Raw genomic sequence first — 25,424 nt, 5'->3', positions numbered from 1 at the left:
TCCTCTGGCTGGTTCCGAATGGCTCTAAACCATCACAGTAATTCCCTTGTTGATTTCCTGTGTGAATACCCAGTAATTGGTTACCAGATGGCCATACCAAAAGAGTCAAGTTGAGCCAAAATGCATGAAAATACTTCAATAAGAAGCATAGTGAGAATATCCAACACGGGGAAATGTCGGTCAGAAGGGATATCTATATATCTATGGATGTCTGCAACTCATTATGATGTCACCAGTATGATATCATGTGCCAGAGCCTACCAGGTACAACACCCAGTGGCTGACTTGCTACACAGCAAGAAAGGAGGAGAGAGCCATCATGGAGGGGAGAGGAGACAGCAAGGTGAGGAGGAGGCGCAGAGATAACAGCGATGAGGGAATGGAGAGCAGTGTGCACAGGGGTCAGGAGGGAGTGCAGAGAAGGAATGAGAAAGCAAGGTGAGTAGGTGGAGGAAACAGACAGAAAGGTGAGGTGGAGACAGATGAGAAGGGAGTGTAGTGTGCCCAGAGAGGTGCAGACACCGTAATGCGGGGAGGAGAGTGAGGTGGGGGAAATGGGACAAGCGTCAGCAAGGCATTACAGGGAGGGGTGAAAACAAAAGAGTAATGTTTAATGAATCACCTTTAAGATCTGCTAGATCGGCGTATGCTACGCCAGGTACAGCTAGTTCTAGTTTCTTTCTTCTGAATTCTATTTCTCATGATGCATATAGTAGAAAGGTGATGGAATAACGGAGCAAAACCACTATTCAGCCATCAGAAAAAATAATGCTCAAGAGAGGACTCACATAAAAAATATATGTATTAGATCACGTGCCCAAAATCGGGGTAAAAAAACGCGCTTGCGTGTTTGCTTGAAGCGCATCTGCTACTGACTACTACTCAACGTATTCTGCACATTGAAGACCTCCACAAGGATGGACAATGGGCGCTCTTGAAATGATGCGAGTTAACCCTTTTTACCACCTTGAGTAATGCAATTAACTCCAATTTCTTTGCTATGGGACCTGTTTATTGTGTCATGTTTCTGTTTATGTGGTGATCCACTGAGACATCACTAGGCATTATTCTTCCCACAAAGTGTTACCTCTTTATATATTACATTTATTCTCTGTAAAGGAGGTTCTGGACTTCAAATGACTGATTTATACGGCTGACATAGCGAGTTGTCTGAAGCACCGGATCCTCGTTGGACATCTGTTTCTCATGATGCATATATAGTGATGCAGTAAACTTTGTAAGTTTACTAATCCGGCGCTCAGAAGTGTGTAGGCTGCTGAATAATATGCTGTAGGATGCTGTATACCTCTCTATATCCCATAAACAAGGGAAAGAGCAGAGAGGAAAAAAGAGGGAAACTGGCAGACTGACCACAAGTGTGAGTAACGATAAATGCAATGAATGCAGAGTCTCTCCTAAACAACTGGCTTTTAAGCAAGCTCTAGCAGGGTTGTATTCAGACTCACGGTTGGTGATCTTAGTGCAGCCGTCATCTATATGTGATGAAGGGTCCTCCGTCCAGGCAGACACAGCGCAGGCGACTCCTCAGTTCCGGTGGGTGGTCTGTAACCGGCAGGGATAATAACTCTTCAGCTAAATCAGCAGCCCGGCGTGCTTCCGATGACGTCACGAACAGCAGCTCTCCACACAGGAAAAACGGTGCACCGATTGACAAAGCGCTTCGGCGTGAAACGCGTTAGAGGATCCGCCAGAACCCTTCTGACATGCTCTGTTAATAAAATATCCACGGTCGCACCTTTGCATATTTTCTTTGGCGGTGCACCGATTTTCCTGTGGAGAGCTGCTGTTCATGATGCATATAGTCTGAGGTTCCATATAGTCGATATTTCTTTCATTCGAAGTTCAAACAAAATGTTTTGTTAGATGTAATTATTGTGGTGCTAGTGTTACACCTTGCATGATTTAGCAACAAAGAATATATATGCCAGTATATATTTTTTTTAAGGTTGTAAGTAGTGGACCATGGTGTGTGTCAGAATAATAATATTGTGAAAAACTGCAAATCTGGGGCATTAAAACAACAAGAGTTACAAATTTTTTTTTAATTAAAGGAACTGGAAATATTTGGCTAGTAAAGGAGTGTTTGACTATATATGCAAATATATACATAAGGACCATATAGATTAATGGGGGTTTTAAGTACATTTTGGGATTTAAGAGGTAACTTAGTAGTTAAAACTCTTTAAATCACCTGTTTTGAATCTCATTGTTGGCTTCTCGTGTCGGCTCTCTTGGTTATCTAGGGTTAAAAAATAAGATTTTAAGTTCAGAGCAGGCACAAAAGGCAGAAGACAAAAAACACTATAATATGCCTTTCCTGTCTTCTATGTTTTTAATAGATCTTGATCCCAATATAGGGATTTTAAAACACCAACCACAAATATTGAATATAAAAGACAAAATGCAAAAGTCTTCAAGTAGGTTCAGATTCTCTGTGTGTTTCAAAGCAAATAGTCTGATTATTGCTTAGGCAGAGAAACTAGTGGCTTTAAACTAGATGATGCGTGTGACATTGGTATTTTGGACCACAACACTATGTTGTGGTATCCGTTTCCATAGGATTTAATGGCAGTGTTGGTGCTGAGTATCACGAAGATGGGCAACGCAAAGCACAACGTATGTCATTAATCTAATTTATTTTAAGCCATTAAGATCACAACGTTTCGACTAAGTGGTCTTTATCAAGTGAACTGAAGTGGCATGCCACTAGGTCGAAACGTTGTGATGTTTCTGGTTTAAAATAAATTAGATTAATGACAAATATGTTGTGCTTTGCGTTGCCCAGCTTCATGTACTGATGGAGTTTTTGCAGGCTTCCACTTCCTCGCAGGAGCACCGCTAACTGTATTACTTTCATTTACCAATTTTGTTTGGTGTGCAGCGTCTACCTTATCTCACAATGCTGAGTATCACAACATATCCCACCATAATGCACTGGAGGGGACGATTAATCCTGCTACATCTGTATTTGAGTTCAATACAATTTGTCTCGTAGCTGTATTGGTCCCAGAAAGAGTCATACTTTTGTTGTTCCTCTTAATAGACCAACATATTAATCGTACAAGGTTTTCTTTTGCAAAGGCTTTAGGCCTCGTCCATGCTGCTTGCGCGCGCTTAAAGCTGCGTGATTAATCACAGGGTAATGTGATCGTGTATAGTGTGTGAGCGTTGGCCGGAGAGCTGCTTGCGGAGACAAATTATTTTGTATTTGGCACGCGATGGCCGGGTGACGTGAGCGGTTTGCCCAATGAGGGCGAATCAGCTCTGTGACGTCGCGGTCATGCCCCCTCTCGTGCGCAACAGCACATTTCTACATGGCCAGGAATCGCCCCGGCTTCATCAGCGCGTCACGGCGCTCGACAGCGAGCGTGCATTCAGCATGGACTCGGCCTTAAACTGCAGAGGTCTCTATCGGAAGAGACGGAAACCTAATTGAATATTCCTATAGGAATTGTAAACGCTCAGTTCCAGCCCCCATGCGCTCTACTTATACCCAACATGTATCAAAGCTTAGAGGGAAACTTCATGCAGTTTTTCATTGTTTTTTATTTGTTTCAAAGAATAAATAAATTACCCATATCTGCAGATTATGATATGTTTATTTTGGAGATCAAAATACCATGTTGGGCAACAACGCTGGCCTGATGTTACCGGTAAGCCAATGACACTCTAATATTTCAGTATCTGGCACAACAAAATAATTGAATAATGTCATTTATTTAAAACGTTAGTGGAAGACGGTGCGAACTAAAATGGGGCCTCTGTATCTTGGGTATTAATATAAGCCCACAGCGATAATCCGGAACCAATTTCTGCCAAAACGCTGGGAGAAAAGCTGGACACCACCGTGCCTCCAAAGGTAGGTTTAAAAAAGAACCCTGGCGAATTCCTGGAGTTCTTTAAAAGAACAGGAGCTCGGTGCGCGCTCTTGACGTCGGAGCCGATGCACGTGTGCAAGGGACGCTCCGTGCACTACGCCGCCAAATATAGATTTAAACCCCTGAACGGTGGCTTTTTCCGGCCCACGTGCTACAGCAACGGCCGGGGGAGCTGGTGGGGATGCACACTAAGAAGGATTTGAAGCCGGGAACCCCAGATTTTTCCTGCTACAGCCACAGCCAGCGGCAGCAGACTCCAAAAAGAAAAACAAAGATGGCGCTGAGGTGAATGCTCGGGAGCGCGCAGCATCGAGCTTGGGCGAGGGAGCAGAGAGGCCGGTTGCAGGGACAGAGGTGGACACCTCAGAGAGAAGGGCAACGCTGAGAACTCGGCAGAAAGAGCAATCGCAGGAAAAGAGCCAGAGGTGAGAGCTGTCGCTGAAAGGGAGTATGGCAGAGGCGGATACTGTGATTACAAAGCAGGACCTCCAGAATATGCTTAAGGAAATGCAAGCTGGCTTTTAGTCAGCTCTGGATAGAACTGTAAAGGAATTTAAAGCAGACGTTTCTTTACTGGCGAAAAGAACTACAGAGCTGGAAGACAAGATGGATGGACATTGCCGTACAAAAAACAGGCGAATACTGACGGAAGTCCTACGCCTCAACGAAGAGATAAGAGCTATGAGAGATGGTATAGACGACCTGGAGAATAGGGAGCGAAGGCAGAACCTACGCATTCGCCATATCCCCGAGTCTGTGTCCGTGGCAGCCCTCCAGCCACATCTTAAGAGACTCTCTTTTTTTGTCAATTGACCCCCTACTACAAGATGGTGATCTTTTAAAGGATAGAGCCCATAGAGCTTTGGGTCCAAGATTTGATGATCCCAAAAGAAGCAGAGTTGTGGTTCTGAGGCTGCATCAATGTGCAACCGAAGAAAAGATTATAAAAGGCTGCAGAAACAGGCTCAATTGACTTTGAAAATGATTCTATTCAGATCTTCCAGGACCTGTCTAGGTTAACAATAGATAGGCGGAGAGGACTGCGACCGGTGACAGCGAACTCCAGGAGAAGGGGATTCGCTGTTGATGGGCTTTCCCGTTCCGTCTTGTCAACCATGAAGGTACTAGGAGATAAAAGAAATGACTATTTGGCGCTCCCCAATGCAAAACCCAAAACTAATAATACACCACTGACTGAGGTGGTAAATAGTAATATTAGAGATAATATCCACAGATAAACACAAACAAATGAAATGACTGTTACGATCACTCAACCTCTGAAAAAGGAACAACCAAATTCCTTCAAGAGTTCACAGACAGAGAGGTGAGGTAGTAGATAGTAAACAGTTAACCACTAGGGGTTAATAGAAATCTTGAGTATACTTTAACCACTGTGGGTTGATAGAGTTCTTGTAGGTAATTCAAGAAGTCAGTAGGTAGATTAGAGCTGGAGAAGAAAGCAGGGAGTAGTGGTGCAGTATTCCAAAGTGGTTTTAATACAAGATGCACACAACAATAATAAAAAAAATCCCCCTTACAGGGCACTCACATTTGTTAGTGCCCTATGGGCATATAATGGTATCTTTAGATGATATTCTTTCCTCTTAGGTCCCGGTAATGCGTCTTGGCTGCCTGGCTCTGCCTTGCGTCCCCCCAAAAGCGGCCGCTGGGAGTAACGCTCTGCTCAACACTGCGCTCTGACATCACTCGTTCTCCCGTCCTGGTTCCTCCTTCTCACTCAACGCGTTTCGCTAGCGGTTCTAGCTTCGTCAGGAGTGTAAAAACTACTACGGTTAAAATACCCTCAGTCCGTCTCCTATTGGTCCGGACTGAAGCTACACTTAAAGTTTCTAACGGCTGATTCACCAAACTCCTAGCTTTAAAAAGTTTATATCGTGAGCTTTTTTGCGACCGGATAACAAATAAATAAACATTTTACTTATACATATGTCTCACAGTGAATTAATATACACTTTTACAACATGCTTATGCTAAAAACAAGAAGGAAATCCTTATACTTTGACTAGCTGAGTAATTTCTTTGGCAGATTCGTCATAAACAACACAGACTGACGGTTGTTGTCATTTGGTTGGTGATCAGCTGATTCAGCAAAAACGGGCTCTAAAAATCTGCATCAGGAGCTCCTATGTGACCACATAATAATTACATATTCAGAATGCTTATACATACTCAAATATGTCTCTCAGTGAATTGGTAAATTACAACATACTTACAATAGGAACAGAATGGTAATCCTCTTAACACATACTGCTGATTGTTCACTCTCCCCTGTCTTCTTTTTTTGGGAACACATCCGGACAAAACCTGGAGTACCATGAATCATAGAGTTCAACAATTAATTGATAACAACCAGTCATTTATGTTGCTTATGACGAATCTGCCAGAGTGAAAAATCAGCTGGCATTAGTATGTGTTGAGGATTACCATTCTTGTTCCTATTGTAAGCATTTTTTAATTTACCAATTCACTGAGAGTCTTATATTTATACTAAACAAATCTAGTGGAAACTAGTCCTGGGCCCCAGGAAAGCTGTCTGCGGACCTGGATATAGATAAGAAATCTAAAAAAAAACTAATCTAAAGAAGTGAAGTAGAGGTTGTGGGGATGTTAGCATGGAGTTTGGTCCAGCCGCACAGCTGGTACCTATTGAGTTGGGGATTTGGATGTTAGGAGTGTGCCAAATAGGCTCCCTTTGGCAAGTTTTCAAAGTGTGTTTGAATGTCTGAAAGCTGGGGGGAGTGTCTGATGGTGTGTGGTAGGGAGAAGTCTTGTAGGTGAGGGAGGGGCTCTGAGTAAAGACACTGACTGGCACTGAGAGTTTGAAGCAGGGGAGTCTGGTTCAATTCCTGGTGTCGACTCCTTGTGACCTTGGGCAAGTCACTTTATTTCCCTGTGCCTCGGGCACCAAAAACATAGATTGTAAGCTCCACGGGGCAGGGACCTCAGCCTGCAAAATGTCTCTGTAAAGCGCTACGTAAAACTAGTGGCGCTATACAAGAACATGCTATTAATTAATTAGGTGTTGTTGAGAGAAGTTGATAAGGCAGGAGGAAAGGTGGATATCGTGGGCAGAACGGAGCTGGCGCTTGGAGATATATTTAGGGATCAGTGCGGAGATGTAAAGGGGGGCTGGGGGCAGCGTCGTTGAGAGCTTTATAAGTCAGGATACAGGTTTTAAATTCTAAAGTATATGGGAAGCCAGTGTAGGGATTTGCGTAGTGGAGCAGCAGCATTGGTGCAGTGAGTGAGGTAGGTAAATGAGTCTGGTAGCAGTATTTTAGATTGAAGTTGGGAGGTGGAGGCAGCAGGACTTAGGCCGAGTCCATAGAAGGACAGGCCGCGCTGAGCCGTGCGGACGCTCCGCACTGAGCCCCTGCATCCTCAATGAGGATGCCTTGAGAGGGGGCTCACGCGAGCGTCCGCTGGCGTGCTGAGGCGCTGGATTTTTCAGCCGACAGCCAAGCTGTTTTTCAGCGTGCTGTCGGCTGAAAACATCCAATCGGAGCGGAGCAGCGTCAACGGCGCCGTGACGTTGACGTCGGTGCGACGTCACTGCCCCGTCTCCCTCAGTCTCCCCCCGCTGGCTCGCCTGCATGGGCATGAAATCGCGCAGATTTCAGCAGGCGAGCCTCAGCGTCAGCGCGCCTCAGCCCTGCTACCCCTTCTATGGCCCCAGCCTTAGTGAGGGCTTGAATATGAGGAAAGAGTGAGAGGGCAGAGTCAAAGATGACCCCTACGCAGCGGACTTGGTGTGTTGATGAGATTGTGGTGTTATTGACAGGGAGAGTTTGGGCGTGGAGGTGACAGTGGAAGGGGAAAGAGTATTAATTCTGTTTTGGACATGTTAAGCTTCAGGTAACTGTGAGACATCCAGGACGAGATTGCTTAGAGGCAGTTGGTGATATGGGACAAGAGACAGAGAGATCAGGGGAGGTAGATTTGGCTGTCATCAGCATAGAGATGATACTTAAAGCCAAAAGATTCTATTAGTTCAGTGGGACGCAATACTTTTTTGTGGGGGCGTGGCGCGCGGCAGTTAGAGGCCACGCGCTAAGAGTGCGAGGCCTCTTTAAATTTACTTACCAGCTTCTTGTCCACGCGTCTCCATGGCAACGCGGCATCAAATGACACCCGTTACCATGGAGACGTGACGGCAAATGCCGCCGCGGGTCACGTGACATCACATGACCCTGCAGCGTCATTTGACACACTATTAGAGGCGAGGGAGGGGAGGCCCGAGCAAGGAGGCAGCAGGTAAGGGGGGGGGGGGGGCGCGGCGGGAGTTTGCGCACCGGTGTACTAGTTCCCCAGGAGAAAAGGTGTAGAGTGAGAAGAGCAGAGGACCACGGACAGAGCCTTGTGACAGGAGGAGGAAGCCAAGAGGAGACACCAGAGAAGGAAACTCCAAAAGAGAGGTTGAATAGGTAGGACTTGAACCAGGAGAGGGCTGTATATAATCACACATATGTACTCTTGTCACACAATGTTTTTAACCTCCCTCCCCCATTGTACTGCGCTGTGGAATATGTTAGTGCCATAAAATTAAGAGCATAATTTTTTTAATTTGTTCTCTCCAACCTTTTATTTTTATGTTTTTATTAATAATTTTTCAGAAATTAGGGAACTGTTTAAGGGAATTTTTTTGTAGTGCAGTAATTAACTTTGGCCAGCAGGTGGCACTGCGTGCATGCTCCTGATAGAGCAGAATTAAAGCACATTTGCAACCCATCCTGTTTGTCACCAAGCTCATTTCTCCAGAATCATTTTACATGTGCTTAATGAGATGTTAGAGTGTACAACTCTTCTGAATTAGTGGCATGTGGCTATTAAGAGCTGGGTATTGCTGATTTCTATTACAAATGGCTGTAATCATCTTTTTATTTTTTGGTAACTTATAGAGGACCACAGGTTGGTACTGATGACCAGTGCTGAGCATTGCCAGTTGTGTATGGAAGTTAATGGTGCATGTGACGGTTAGCAGTTGTATGATGCACATCAACCAATGATTACATGAGGTCCGTCATCCATCCCATTTCCCCTTAATAGCTGGACCGACCATGAAGGATCCGTGCCATAGTAGATGGAAATATTCAAGGATAACCTTAACTGGCACACTTACCTCGTCACATTGGCTAATATGCTGGCAAAGTGCAATTTACTTTTGTGTTGCTGTTTTGAGGTACTCTACTACAGTACCTGTTCTCCACTGCACTAAAATGTGGATGAACAGGTAGAAGTGTTGTTTCATATGTTTACTTTTAGTTGTTTGTTTGTTTGCTTGTTTGCTAATGATCTGTCTTTTTGTTCTTCAGTTAACAAACTCCTCTGTGTCCCCAGGGCAGGGATGGAAAAATCCTGGGCACCTAACATTTTAGGCCTGGGCTGCTGGAAGTGCTGACTGACCTGGCAGACCCAGGGAGACACACAATTTCCTGCTCACCAAAGCATATTGTGTGTACATAGTAGTTTCCACACTTACTATATGTGGCAGGTCTGATCGAGGTACAAGTTAAATATACTTTGGTATTTGTTTAGGAGTTAAATTATGCAACTGCTACTATTGATACCTTGGATTACCTAAAGGGTTGAAATGGCAGTAAAAGGTGTTGTACAGCAGAGTGCTTTGCCACTACCCAGTTTATTGCCAATTCGGTCAGTTTACGTCATTTTGTATCTGCAAATAGGGGTTGTTGTACCTGGATGCCTTCGCAGTGCGTGGTTGCTGCAGGGCATGATTGAGATTGTAGGAGAGCACTGTGCTGGTCAGTTCAATCTTACCAAGGTGCTCTGAGGGGCACCATGTTCTGCCATGTCAAATGTCATTGCCTGTTACCATGATTGAGATGCAATGGCCGCTTTGCTTGGGAAAATTGCTTAGTTCTCTTTGTTGATTGGCAGGGGTGCCATGCTGGATTAGCAAGGTGCAAAGCGGGAGGGACTGAATTCAAGTACATTACCTGGGGTTTGTCTTGAAATAGGTAGAATAGTTTGTGTGGGCAGATTGAGGCGCTGTAGCAGTGCTACATGAGGGTCCGGTCATTTGTGTCTTCTGTCCTAATGTTCTTTAAGTGGCTGAGCTGGGATACAAAGAAAAAGGCACATGTTTAAAATGCCTTTTGATGGGCCCTTAAACATGCACCAGGTATTTACGTCTCTGGGGTGTGTGGAATAGCACGTCCTGTCCTCCGACCCCGCTGTGCTTCCTGTGAAAGTTGTTAAACCTTTTACTGCCCCATGGGAAAAATGTGTTCCGGGATTTGGGAACAAAAGCATTGCAGCGTTCCCCCTGAGCGAGCACCTCGGCTTTTATGGGGCTCTTACAACCCACACTTTATGGGAGAAGGCTTTGTAAGAGTTGACACCACTTCACTTTCTTCTTCGTCTTTCTTTATTTTATTTTTTTTTCATTCGGTGCCTGGGAACTTCCTAGGAAGAAATTGTGCCCTATCCCTCCACACATATACACACATCATGGCCTATTTTCATAACCCTTCAATACCCCTTCCATAAATAGACTTATTACCTGATCATTTTTGTATTTTTCTCCCCTTTTAAATAGAAGTAGGAAATATTGTGCTCAGTCTTAATGTTATTCCTTCCCTATTGAGATCGCATTTTGAGAGCAATTTGGGAGGAATAATCCTGCTCATTGACTAATGGCGGCTATAGATCGTAAACTCTATACCTATTGTATCGGTTTTGCGTTCATTTGATCTTATTTTGCTTGTCATTCTATTGATGTAACTACTGTGCCCCTGTTGTACCACACTGCAGAATATGTTGGCACTTTGATAAATACAAGATAACAATCATTGGCAGGTAAATGAGAAAATCACTTAATTGGCCCCATCAGTTGTGTGCTGGCGTTCTCGTTGTGTTGATTCTTACTGTCCCTTTAGCAAACGGCTTGTTTTAGAGGTACAATTTGCACATGCAGCTTCTGTAACAGGGTGACCATGATCTCTTCCTGCTCCACACTGTGCAGAAATCTTTGCTCCAATGAACATTTCATAATTTGATGTTGGATTAAAACTCAGCTTTGCACAATGTATAAATCTCTGGAATGCAGGGGATCATGTTGTGGTGGTATGTTCCTTTTTGTCACGTTAATGCTATGTTATCTTACCCATAAGGGTATAATACCAACCTAATAATACCTATTGATGATGCAAGGTAAAATAATGCCTTACCTCTTGTAAATAGCCATGATTAATGTTACGGTTCAGCATGTCTGTGCATGCATAAACTATAACATACAATATTTTACCCCTCTCTACTAACCTTCAGCGTGTCTCCTTTTTTTTTTTTTTTTAATAGAGATGCCGAAAAAAAGCTGGTGAAAATCACAAGTGGCACTGTTCAACCTGATGTAAGTAAAGTGACTTGCGCCTGCGATCTGGTGTTGCAATGAAATGTGCAACTGTGGGAGTAAGAGTAGTGGTCAGACCATTGCTAGAAGAAAAACTAGTGCAGATAAAATATGTGCATGTTCCCGGAACCAAGGGAGGGGAAATACAGACCGGGTAAGAGGTGTGATATCGGACCGAAATGTTATAAGAATCGGACTAAATAGAACATTGGGGAGATTCATTAAATGTGATGGCGAGTTAACTGCTACTGGTTTGAATGTTGGTTCATGCACAATCCTGATGAGATCTTCATTGTACCTTAATGAATCTACCCCAGAATGCTTTGCAAGCAAAGTGGAGATAATACCTCTGCACAGACCGTGTGTCACATTGTGCGTTGCAGTACTGCTCAGGGTTCCTCCCGTAGTGAGAAGTAGAATGTCTGAGCACACCTTAAATAAGTTCTGGTGGGTTAAAAGTGACGAGCACCCTCCACCCTCCACCATACAGTGTGCAGCAAATAAAAGTACCACTTGTGAGCACGTTCACATTTCTCAGACAGGTCTGCAACTTGCTTTCCCCACATTCTGTCCTAGCATACAATGAATTTATTTATAAAATGTTTTACCAGGAAGTAATGCATTAAGAGTTACCTCAGGAGAAAAAGGTGACATACCGTGCTTATTTGCATGTCATTACCCATAATCCCTGGCTGCAGTGGAAGCATTGTATGCTAATCGATAATGGTGGGGTTGGCAGACCTGTTTGAGATATGTGAATGTGCTCACAAGTGGCATTTTTAATGTTTGTGCAGAAATAACATGCAGGGATAGGACTGGTGGCCTTTCATACCAGAGATTAGTTAAACAAAGTATCCTAGTCCCTTTACTCTTGTATTTTTGCCTTTGGATTGTGCAGGACTTCACATTCCATTAAGTAATTGTCCTTTAAGAGACAATCTGGTACATAAAGCGGCAAGAAGTGTTTTATTGTCATTTCAAATACAGAACAGCATCACCTTTTAAATGTATCCACATGTTAGGCATACAGGTTTCTCTTTGTTTGATAGGCGAGGAATTGTGTTTTCACGAGTTCCTCTGTAAAATAAAATCACACCCTTGGACTCAGTACGTTACCATATATCCACTTTGGTGTATCTGATCCTTCCTGCCCAGTGAGTAGAGAATGTGTGTACATTGGCGCACCACAAGAATGTAGTAAAAATGTCAACATTAGCAAAAACTGCCAAGTGTCACTTGTTCATCCAATGCTTAAAATCATCTCCTTGTCATCAGCCGTGTCAATTTTGCTTCCAATATATAGGGCCCAAGTAAGCCATGTTGCATGTTGCCTTGTACGTTGTTGCATCTCTAAGATTAAAGGTAACTTTTACTAATTTTCTGGGAAATTTGCAAGAACTTCAGTCTCAAAGTAATTGGCTCGATGTTCAATTTTGCTAGCTTGCGACTTCCTTTCAATGTTTTTACATCTTTTACGTGAATGGAGACTCCCTCACACATTTCTACCAGTAAGGTATTGAATGCAGCAGAATTCAATGTTCTCATTGCAATCTATTTTTCACAGCGACTTCAGAAAAGAGCAGAGCGGTTCAACGTGCCTGCCAGTCTGGACAGCAAGAAGGCCGCTCGTGCAGCCCGGTAAGCCAAGTGGTGTATCATAAGCTCTTCGCCAACCGAAAATTATTTCCCCTATTTACTTTTGAATTTAGACGGATTTTCCAGCTGGCAAAATTCAGCAACGCACCTCTTTTATATTGTGGTTGTGTTTCAAAAGTAGTTAATTTCACCTCCGGTGACCCCCTGCTTACAGAGATACTTACCTCCAAAGGGGCTGCCAGTGGTAGCTCCGGCTGGACACGCAATATGACGGTTTAAAGGACCAATAGGCGACTGCAATGTCATCCCCTGCTCCTTTCTATTGGCCCTGTGAAGCAGGACCTTTAAACCTATATTGGTTACCGACATCACCTTTTAGAGGTATGTATCTCGGGGAGCAGGGGGTCCCCAGATCTGAAATGAAAGTGGTTCAGCTCAGGAGACCCTTGCTTACCTCCCAGAGGGGAAATCATTTATTTTATTATTTTTTTTAAGGGAAATGCTTCTTTAAAGGAGAACAGGGCACAATTAAGTGCTTTAGCTTGGGGAAAACAATATTTTAAAACTAAAAAGCAAATAAAAACATAAAACTGGAGCTGTGCCGTTTTTGCTATTTTTAAGTATCAACTCGAAATGCGGTGACAATCTTTACAACCGAAAAGCATTCTAAAAAGATGGCTGACGTTTCCCCCCCTTTCTATTCCCTTATGTTTCTTTTGAAGGTTTGGTGGTGAGGCCACTACCCAGAAAGGTGAGGACACTGGAATAGTGGTGGATTCACATCTGGAAAACACAAGTGAGAAGCTGCAGCGCGGGTGTAACAGGAGCGACGCTTTCCCAAATCATTGTGATAGCTGGGCATGGAGTATCCATCGGTTTCCTCTCCAAGCAGTTTAGCCGCATAAAAATAAACAAAATTAGCTGGCACTAAATGACAAATGCACATTGAGAACCTCGTAGTCTATTTTGGGGGAAAGTGGCTATGTGAACAACAAATAGAATAGTATTGGCCTCCGTATATATTGTCCTCTGCAAGGTGGCAAATCCTGTTCTATGCGCTGGGGCCTCAGTGGCACATTGTATTTAAGGGTGAAATGTGGGTCTGGTTTGGCTCATGTTAACGGGGCAACCTGAAATATGACCAAAGTCACAGAGGGGCATTTTTTTTAGTATAGGTTATCTATGTTGTTTGTTTTTAACACCTTTTCATTCTCAATGTGACATTATCCTGCAGTTTTCTACATTTGAAACATCAATGCAGCATTTTGCTTTCAGGACCCGTGATAATTGCCACTAATGTGTTTTTAAAAGAATAAAAAGATTTTATAACTTTGTAATCAAACCCTGACTAGTTGGTGAGTGCTGCAGCATTGCACTGCATTTTCATTATTACTTCATTAGCAGAGGTAACATCAAAACATGTTAAGGCTACGTGGACACCTATAACATTCCTGGGACACCTCTAAATTGTCTCCCTTGGTTATTTGTACGCCTGGCTCTAATTTCTGTAGAGAACAGACCATGCACGGCCCTTGTGTGCACAAAGTACCGCTATGCATTGTGGGGTGCGATCACAGAGAGCAGAGCGGTGACCGAGCGCTTTACTCCGTAGCGGGTGCAAGCTTGTGGTCCGCATACACACACTTCAAACGCCATAAATGCTAAAATGAACAAAAGTGGTTGAGCGCATGTTGCTCGAACGGCGTGTTTTCACTTTATTACGTGTTTAATGTTACCAAGTGGCATTACACCTCGGAGAAATATTAATGTTCATTTTTAGGCAACCACAACAAACTATTTCGTCACTTAACAACTGATGAATAAGTCGGTTCAGATCCCTGTGACTTTACACTTAGAATAGTCGTTTCTCCTCCACTTGTATTGGTCCCATAACTGCAACCTTACAATCTTGGTATTTGTTTCATGTCCCATGACATATTTAATTGGGTTTTGTATTTTAAACCATATTAGTCCCTTTGCTGGCATATCTGCATGCAGGGATTTATGGCAGCGAGCTGGTTTAAATGGATTTTTAATTCTAAAATAAAGGGTAAAGCCATTTGCAATGTTTACCACTTACTACTTTGCAACACCTTTTAGTTCAAACTGCCCAATTTTAAGCTAAAGAGAATGCATACTAATTTTTCTTTTTTCTTCTGTTGTCAGGTCCGTCATTGGATGTCAATTCTACGGTGAGAACAAATACTATGTAAATATAAAAAACTGTTACTCATCATCTGTGCGTCATATACCAGCAGTACTGGCACGATCAGGACTTTAATGCACACAAACATGATTTTGTATTCACAAGACTTTATTCAAGTCCTGAGAGTGCCTGCTTACTATTACATATAGAGATGAAGGGAAGAGCGATAGATAATATCTAAATATGGTGTGTGTATTTATATATTTGTTTTCTTGTGCAGCAATTCTGTTTTTGAAACTAAAGAATCATTTTGAATTAATTTAGCCCGAGTCTAGTGTCTCCTTTGCTACCAAATCCAGAGCCATTTCAGCAGCAACACTTATTGGCAAAGGGCTCCATGACGATTTAGTCTTGCCTACTTACCCATCTTGCATTCAGTCGCATCTGAATATGAGAACTACATAAAAAAAAAGTATGTTACTCAAAAATGGTATTGATGCAACTGCTAGAACTGAAGCATTCATATTCAGAGATGCTTGATTATGTCCCACATGCTTTGGTTTCCTCTCTGTCCCTGTGTAATTCTTTCCACCGCCGCTCTTGCAGGTGAATCTGGATAAGTTGAAGGAGCGTGCTCAGAGGTTTGGCCTCAGTGTGTCCCCTGTCTCCAAGAAGGTACGGTTCGCTACGTATTTTGGTGGCGCGTGGGCATGTAATGTACGAAATGAATACTAAGGGAAGGGGGAACATCATTGGAAGTTTCCATGCAATATCTGCATTATTGCAGTTTAATGGCTAAACCTTAAATGTTTTTATCGTCTCAAAAATATTGCCATCGTTTGTTCAGTGCAACATGTTTATCGACATGGACCAAAGAAGATGGATAATACAGAATATATTTCCTTTCCAATTTTTTTTTTTTTCCAACTCCAAAAAGCTGTAAATATATTCTTCGAAGAGGAGAAATGCTGTTTACTGCACTGGTTCATGGGTCTTGCCCTAAAACATTGCTTTTCTTTCTTTGGCCTTCATTCAATGTATATGTTTGAACCAGTAGTATTCAAAGAAGCGTATAGGCAACATGTCAATGCCTAAATAGGACCTTCCTTTATAACAATCCCCTTGAATTCCTAGGTTCTTCAGGTAGTTGTCCATAGCTGTTGGAGACGTGTGGCCCCAAGTTAACAGCCAACACTTTGTTTTGCAGTGTGCTTTGCTGGCACCTCTTGCAATAAAGGTGTTAATAGTATTGTTATGATTGCCGCTATACGCACGCATTGTTTCACTTGCTTTTAAACATTCTCTGCATCTGAATAAGCCCTTTTGTAATTATTTACTGCCTCTCACTGACCAATGTAGTGTCATTATAAACCATGGTTGGTGGTGCTGTGCATCGATGGCTTTGCAAAAGGACTCTGTGGAAATTCTGGAGCTTATCTTACCCAAAACACACGAGTGCAAAAGTCTGCAGCTGCCAATTGTCAGAGCAAATATGTGTCGTGATGAAAAGTTATAGGAGAATAACTCTACAGTTCATTGGTATGTAGAGCACACAGAATACAATAAGCCTAAAGGTTAATTCATTGTATCATATAGCCATATATTGAGGCCCAAATGCAACTCCTTGTGACCTTGGGTATTCTGTTCCTGTGCCTCCCACAGCTAAAGAACTTCAGCTTAGATTCCTGTTGTAGACAGAACGTGTCATAACTCCCCTCAATGTATGTCTCTAGGTCACACAGGCATTAGTAGGTGCATATGCCCTCCGTTGCGTTTGACATTCTTTGCTTGTTTTTTTTCATGTAGATACATTGAACAGGGGAGGAATAAGATGGTTACTTGGTGCTTTTCCCATTCTGTCAGAAACCCTTTTCTCTGCAGGGCACACACTCTCCCGTGCTGGTTTTGGCAGGGTTGGCTGTGAGCTGAAAGTGAGGTGAAAAGCGTATATCTGCACTCCTAATCTCACAATGCTCAGCCTTGGACATTTACCCAGTAATATGTGTATGTGGCTCTCACAGGTGTGTGCACATCCGTCATGCCTCCCTTCCCATCGGGATCCCAAACAATCCCATTTCGGGCAAAGCAAACATCTCACTGTAGTGTTAGCCTGCAATAAGCCACATTTATGAGGGGCTTTGTGCTGCAGTGTGTAGGGCATATTCACACCTCCCTGTTGGGAAGGTTATTGCTGCTTTTTAATAAACTTGAAGCCCATCCCCCAACTTCTTTATGGTTCCACTATGCCTCCTCTCTTGGTTTTTGTGAGCTGTTCAAGAGTTTACATGGTAATCATGGCAGATTTTGCACCTTGCTCAAATATGTCATGCTTTTAGCTGCCAGAGGAGTGTCTTGTAAGAAAAGTTAAGGATGCTATTAAAGCAGCGCTAGAATAGAGTATGTTTGAGTTGCAGTAAAATCAATCACCCATATAACGCCTTCTATGCAGTTTTATAACACTTGTTTTAAGATCTGTTCAAATGTGAGCCCGAAGGCATACTTTGCATGTTCCCTGGTATTTACCATTCTGTTGTCAAACTATACTGCTTTAGCCAGATGCTCAATCGTAACTGGTGCGTGCTCTTGTGATTCCAGCAGTCCGAGCAGAGTTCTAAAGCCGCTCTATGAGCGATCGCAAATGTTAGACGTCACTTTCTTTAAAAAAAAAATTAAGAATAGATAACTACTCTAGGACTTTATAATTCAGTATCTGACAAGGGTGTTTAATGTCAAAGCAATGTAAAATGCTCTAATTATTTTGGGGAAGGCGTCTTGTTCTAGGCTAATTTTCATGCTTTTCATTGTACAGGCAGAACATCCCTTTCATTGTTTAAAAGTTGGTATGTTTCATTCCCTTCCAACTCTGAAATCAATCATATTTACCTCATAGGCCCCTGGTTAATATACATCCTTACCTGTTCTGGAAACTATTTGTGTCTTATTCATTTGGATGGAACTGAACTGTTCGACAGCGCAGAGAAGGCGACTTCACAGCATATTGATTAGGGTCCCTAAGTGTGTTATGCACAATCCATACACAATCTGTTTGCAAACTAATTTGCTTTCTGAGGGGCCACGTGTTAAACAACTGCTTCAATTACATGTAGCTAACAATTAAGGAGCTACTTGAGCTCACACACTCAGAATTTGTGTATCCCTCACTATTAACCAGCGATGTTACTTTTCTTGTAATACAGCAGCAGGGTAAGCAATAGTGAGGACTCATTCAGTCATATGTAATCGCCAATATGAAAACGACAAGTGACAGAGATACATATTCGGAATTAAATGCATAATTTCCAAATTGCACAACAGTAAATATTTAGAAATAGTTTTCAATTTTTTTAGATGTGCACACTGCAAAAAGTGGCTATTGTTTCAACAAGGTAGTAATGCTTATTAATCACACATACCATATATACGTACATCACCACTCACCCTCCCGTATACACACACACACACACACACACACACACATACACACACACACATATACACACACACACACACACACACACTATACACCCCATACACACACATTTTATTTATAAAATGTTTTACAAGGAAGGAATACATCGAGAGTTACCTCTCGTTTTCAAGTGTGTTCTGGGCACAGAGTTATGACAAATACATGGTTACAAATACATAGTTACATTAAGTGAGCAGGGTTATACATTATATACAAGACGTGTGTGTGTGTGTGTGTGTGTGTGTGTGTGTGTGTGTGTGTGTGTGTGTGTGTGTGTGTGTGTGTGTGTGTGTTACACACACACACGTGTGCGCGCTCACATTATATACAGTATGTATATTATACGCACACACACATATATAAACACCTAAACTGTACATTATATTAGTATTCATTTGGATCTATATATTTACAAGTGTATAAATACTGTTTTTGCATATATCATTTGTAGTTAGTTAGGTGTGTGTGTGTGTGTGTGTGTGTGTGTGTGTGTGTGTGTGTATGTGTATGTGTGTGTGTGTGTGTGTGTGTGTGTGTGTGTGTGTGTGTGTGTGTGTGTGTGTGTGTGTGTGTGTGTGTGTGTATAATACTATAATATTTTTACAGCTTGAAGAAATGTAGTTCCTAAACGTCAGAGGGTTAATACAGGAACAAACTGGCAACAAAGCGTCAGTCACCAGTGCCAGTCCAGTCCTCCCTTGTACCCACAGCGCCTGCTCTTTTGCACTTCCGAGCAGACCTTCCTAACCTGAGGCTCCAGCCTCGTCGCCCTCACCCCCTCCCATCCTCTCCGTTCTTAATTCTCCCTAATGAGGGCATATTTTACATGTGGTCCCTACAGAATTGTGGTCACTCATTGCAGCAGATTAGCTGTCCCGAGCTGGCAGCAAAATATTTGATGACGTTTTTTTGTGGCAGGCGAGAGACAGAGGTCAGCCGTCCCGTGGGGATAATGTGTGTGTACAAAATATCTGCAAGAGGGGTTGGGGGGTGAGGGGAGCGCGAGAAGAATAGAAGTGATTGTTTCGGGTTCAGATACGTGATTAATTCAGGGTTTTTTTTTTTTTTTTTTTCATGTAGCTTTTATTTGTGCAATACAACGAAATGTGTTCTGATTACAACTCTGTCAGTGTTAACCGTTTGTGAAAAAAATATCTTCTTATAGAGTATAGTTTCTAATGCCTATATGCAGCTGGTATCAGAACTTGCCAAAAGCACCTCTTTACCGTTGAAAGTTACCTGAGTTACACTGAACACACTAGTTCTTGGGTGGCAAATGTCATGCACCAAGTGAGCATTATACACACTGCAATGGTTTGCTTACACCATTAGTAGCCAGGAGGCTCAAAAGTGCCATTGATGGTGTATTTGGCAATGGAAATAAGATGTCTGATCAGTGAGTTTTTTTCAAATTGCCCCTAATATTTTCAGCTCCATTGCAACCTTCAAAGTGAATTTTCCTATTTTTGCATCTTGGTTAAATACAGCTTATTGAAGATAGCATAGGATTTCAGTAAGCACATTTTATATAAAACGTTGGGTCACAATAAAAACATTGGCATTTTTAGTACTGTGAATCTGCCCACTTCATGGTAATAAATGAGCTTTTAACTGATGGCATTGGCAAGAGAGGAGACACAGATCAGTTGTATTGTAATAAACTATCTGTGAATCAAAACATAAACTCCGTTACCCAGGCACACACTTCCCATATGTGATGATGTCTTCACCACACTCCTGGTCTTTATCATTGACACATTTGTCACATAAACCCACCACAAAACTGATCATTATTTATTCAGTTCTTGCGAACGCCCGTAACAAAAGCACACTTCTATTTCACACCGCGGCCAATAATCCTGATCTAAGTCATGGAAATTAATTGGGGATGTTATGTGGAATGAGAAAGCAGACGGGTGAAGCATTGTGACTTTCAATTATAATTTGAAGGAGCGGTTAATTCCGGCTCTGTGATTCCAGCATCTGTTACTCCAGATCTGTTAGCGTTTCGATTCCTCCTCTACATAAACTATCCTCTTGCATTATGACTTTTTTTTATTGCTTTTGACTGCAGACAATGGGAAGGTAGATCTAAATATGTTACATTAGAGTGCAACGGTGGGGCTGTTTAACGAATGCTGGGAATAAGTTCAGATCGGTTTGATCTGTCGGACCTACAAGTTCAATAAAACTGGGTAGCTGCTTTTTTTTATTGCAGTAAGTATTCACACAACCTGTTTATTTGCCTAAACAATATGCATCTTTAATCAGGAGCCATTGGGCAAACATTTTATTTTTACATAATTGCTCTGGCAGGTGATCTCACCTGTGTTGAAACTGTTTTTTTTTTTTTTCTTCTTAGCAATTCCTGTTAATTTATAGAAAGGAACGCCCTCTTCTGTCCCATTAGACAATGGGGCTTTTCGTTGTGGTTTTTCTCATCTGTTTGTCAGAGGGGAATCTTCTGAGGAGATTCCCTTTGTGCATCCCCTACTCTTATTGGAGGATAGTACTGCAAATCAACCGATAAGGATTGACTGTCTGACAAATGGTGCTGTGATCCCAGTTGATTCATCCCACCCTCTATACTTAGAACTAAAATGTCAATCAAATTCTTGTGGTTTTGTTAGTGATAAAAATCCAAGTGACAAAAATGTAATCTAAATCTGCAGTTCAGGAGACTATTCAAATTGAGATCTTTATTCATTGGCTTTTGATGTTGCACAACCACTGTCCAATGTAGGTCTCACAACTGCAGCATATGGCCGACCCACTGCCCGTAACTTCTAAATAGAGATTAGAACTCTGGGCTTCTCCACTAAGTTTATTTATTAGTGGAATCAATGTTTTGGTGGCAACATGGCAGCTTCAAGATAGAAGAAACAAAAAATGAAATATGCACCCTCTGAACACAATTAAATGTTGCCAAAATTTCAGTACCTTGCCATATGGTGATGAAAGCATGAGGAAGCGTGTGTGTGTGTGTGTGTGTGTGTGTGTGTGTGTGTGTGTGTGTGTGTGTGTGTGTGTGTGTGTGTTCATCTATATATCTATATCAATCTCTCTCCTGTTGAATAAATATCCAATACAAATCTTGACACTATAATCACAATACGATGCAAAGTAAAAAGTAAGCAAACGCCATTACTAGTAACAGATATCAATATGACATGTATAGTACAAACAGAAATATGGTACCATTCAATCTTAAGTGGGCATACTATGCAGCCCCCTTCTCAAGTAAATATTTCAGGATCCACAAAAAAATGAACTGATTAATATATATATAATCTATTCTAAATATTGGCATCAATGACCAGGGGAAAGGCAGATAAAAAGATGTGGTTAAAAGTTAATGAAATAAATGTGGGCGTATTGTAAAATCTGATCCTGCTATGGATATGGCATTGGAGAATCCTCTTATAGCATGTACATATATTTTATCAAGACTGATCTTTAGAGATACATGTCTAGCCCTCCAGGTTCTTCAATGTCGGGTGCTAAAAAGCACCATATAAGCAACTCGCTAAATCAAAGTCCATCTTTTTGTCACCCTAGAACTAAACAATTTTATTACTAATTATATGTGAACTATTACAGTTAACAAAAACCTTTAACTACTGTAACGTTAGTGTGGCTTGGGCTACATAGGGAAAACAAATCCACCCTTAAAAAAAGGCAGATGAGGTTTAATGCAGATAAATGTAAAGTTATGCATATGGGAAACCAGAATAAACAGACTATTTACAAATCACCTTTTGCAACCGACGATTTACAAATTAAATGGGGCTAAATTAGGGGAATCCTTGATCGAGAAGGATTTAGGAGTGCTTGTAGACAGAGGCTTGGCAATAGTGCCCAAAGTCATGCAGTAGCTGCAAAGGCAAACAAGATCTTATCTTTCATTAAACGGAATGGATGAATGGGAAGTAAACATAATTATGTCCCTTTAATAAAGCATTAGTAAGACCACACCTTGAATATGGAGTACAGTTTTGGGTACCACTTCTTAGAAAAGACATTAAGGACATAGAAAGTGCACAGAAGAGCCACCACATTAATAAAGGGGATGGATAATCTGGCTTATGAGGAGAGACTAGTGAAATTAGATTTGTTTATATTAGAAAAGAGGCGTTTAAGGGTATAATAACTATATACAAGTATATTTGGGAACAATACAAGGAGCTTTCAAAAGAACTTTTCATCCCAAGGGCAGTACAAACAACAAAGGGTCATCCCTTAAGGTTGGAGGAAAGGGGATTTCACCAGCAACAAAGCAAAGGGTTCTGTCAATGTTCCAAATTGACAAACGGGGTTCATTTGATAAGTAGTTTATTTAATACATAGTATCATACTCATTCAAAAGTCTACACTTTACAGTAAGGGCAGTTAACATGTGGAATTCATTACCCATGGAGACTGTGATGGCAGATACAATAGATATCTTAAAAAAAGTTGGACATCTTTTTAGAAAGGAAAGGTAAACAGGGCTATACCAAATATATCTACACCAGGGATATACCAAAATGGGAAGGATGTGGATCCAGGGAGTAATCCGATTGCCAATATTTGGAGTCAGGAAGGAATTTATTTTTCCCTTTATGAGATATTATTGGATGATATGTCACTGGGGGTTTTGTTTGCCTCCTCTGGATCAATATACTGTAAATACAAATATAGGATATGTATCTGTCGTCTAAATTCAGTATAGGTTGAACTTGATGGACATATGTCTTTTCAACCTCATCTACCATGTAACTAACCTCTTTGCATCTGCCTTTTCCTGGTCATTTGGTTATACCTGGTTCTTAGTTGGGTTAGAACAGTTTGATGCCAATATTTTGCATACTAATATACATATATTTCCCTCTGTCCTGATCTGTTTATTATGTAAGCTTGTTTTACATTTCATCCTTTATTCCCTTGTATAGCGCATCTAAAATATTTACCAAAGGGTACTACTATGTTCCAATGTTTGTATTATGCAGGTAATTCTTTCGATATGTTACTAGTTATGGTGTTAGTTTTTATTTTACTAGTTAGATCAGTGATTTCCAACCTTTTTTCTTTGGAGGAACCCTTGAAGTATTTCGAAAAATCTCAGGGAACCCCTATCTGGCTGACACATATTAGGTTCGACAGGGGTCAGTCACAAGATTTCACACCTCACGAGCCACCTCTATTTCCCACCCTCTACCCATGTATGTCTCTCCCATCCGTCTCACTAACTCTCCCCCCTCCCGCCTCGCATGTATTTATCCCTTGCGTTTCACTCTTACTCCCTCTTTTCCTCACTCACTCCCTCCTGCCCCCCTCTCTTCTCTCACTCGCCCTTACCTTCCATCAATTACCCCACTCTCTCTCAATCCATCCTACAAAATACATACCAAAAAAACCCACACCCAGAGGGGGTGGGTCTGTGGTCCAGAGGAGGAAACCCTGAGACTGCTTCAAGGAGCCCCAGGGTTCCACGGAACCCTGCTTGGGAATCACTGAGTTACATAGTATTGGCATAGTAGTTATATTGTTAGTTTTTGTTCGTAATGTTATATTATTGAAATCGCTGTACTGTTGCCATCAGTTGAAATACTAGCACTACAATAGTGTGTGTTCGTGTTCGCTCGCTCGCTCCATCATTGCTGTCAGAATGAGGCAGAATCCGTTGGATTGGGATTTTTTTGTGCTAAATTTAAAGGGCACACATATGATCATTTTTTTCTTTTTTTATCCTGAAGAAGGCGTTATGTTTTCTCTGAACCATTGTTTCTAATACTGGTGTGGCCCAGCGTTATAATCTATTAACTGGCTTTGCATAATTTCACTTTTTCTTATTGAGTATTAACTATATTGTGCTAGTCCCTTCCTGGCACAATAATTAATTGATGCAAGGTTGCCCTACCAGTATCGTAGGCTGAGGCAAAGGGTTAATAAAATGGTTCTATTCCTTTGGCCCAAACCTTTACCCCCCCCCCCCCCCCAAAGCGCAAACATTGCTGGGTGGGAGAGGCTGACCTCCCTCTGAAGGGGTCACCTAGTTCTTCTTTATTTATCCCTGCTGTGAAACAAAACTTGTCTTTTGTGGCTGACACACATACATCTTATCTCCTCTGAATCTCTCTTCCTCCCCCATCTATTATGGTTGAAAGAGTGTTGTCTTGAGCCATTCAGCCCTTGCTTGAGCTACCAACTCTGCCTGTCAGAGCTACTAGTGTAGATGTGCTCAGACCCTTACTTTCCAACTTCTTACCAGCCCTCTGAAAAACTGTGACCGGATAGAAATCCTGGTCCTGCTTGCCATTAACCAGCCCCATTAAATGGCATCTTGTAATGTGTATAATATATTGTGACATGCTGTACGTAGAACAATGCGTGACAGGAGCATGCACACTGCACATCAGATAAATTGAAAGAGCAACTGAGGTGAACTGAACCACCGCTTCCAAGAAGAAACGTTTGAGAAACTCATTTGGTCAGACTGTTATGGATCAATATTTCAGATCCTGAGTGAATTGTTTTGTGTTTGTTCAGAAGAAGCGGTCTTGCCTCATTCTATGTATATATGGACAGGTGCCAGCAGTATACTTTACATTATTTATTTACTGCTTTGCCTTTTGCCACCAGTGACATTATAAAATATGGTATGGGGCTGCATAAGATAACTGCACGTATGTTAATATCCTCTGCTAACTCTCAGCCAGTCCATAATGTCTGCCTCCTGTGGAGTATTCCCATTAAAGTGTTATTCTTTTTTTCCTGGGTAAAGTGTATGCTGTAAGTAAATAGGTTGCAAGTGGCAGGAATTTATTGTGCCGGTATTGTGATTACTATAGAGCTTTGTTCAGTGACAGCACTTTTAATGGCCAGATGTTTTTGGCAGCCGGTTTCTGTTGTATACTAGTTCTGTATGGGTTTCTTAAACCCTTT

At 41.9% G+C, this 25,424-nt stretch overlaps 1 protein-coding gene across 5 annotated transcripts in view; it reads left to right on the top strand.

Annotated features, from left to right (window-relative positions):
* Positions 1 to 25,424, top strand: part of SARNP (SAP domain containing ribonucleoprotein) — a 63,581-nt gene that overhangs the window by 25,065 nt on the left and 13,092 nt on the right. For 4 of the 5 annotated variants that reach the window (XM_075591382.1, XM_075591381.1, XM_075591384.1 and 1 more), the window contains exons 5-9: positions 11,238 to 11,289; positions 12,854 to 12,927; positions 13,608 to 13,681; positions 15,052 to 15,077; positions 15,638 to 15,706. In XM_075591382.1, the coding sequence (XP_075447497.1) occupies positions 11,238 to 11,289; positions 12,854 to 12,927; positions 13,608 to 13,681; positions 15,052 to 15,077; positions 15,638 to 15,706 (295 nt within the window). The remainder of the gene's footprint in view (positions 1 to 11,237; positions 11,290 to 12,853; positions 12,928 to 13,607; positions 13,682 to 15,051; positions 15,078 to 15,637; positions 15,707 to 25,424) is intronic. The other variant, XM_075591383.1, reaches the window with a different exon arrangement.

This window comes from Ascaphus truei, chromosome 3 (genome assembly GCF_040206685.1).
Source record: "Ascaphus truei isolate aAscTru1 chromosome 3, aAscTru1.hap1, whole genome shotgun sequence".
Taxonomy (NCBI): domain Eukaryota; kingdom Metazoa; phylum Chordata; class Amphibia; order Anura; family Ascaphidae; genus Ascaphus; species Ascaphus truei.
Note: the sequence above shows the minus strand (reverse complement) of the source record. Positions and strands in the feature narration are given on the sequence as shown.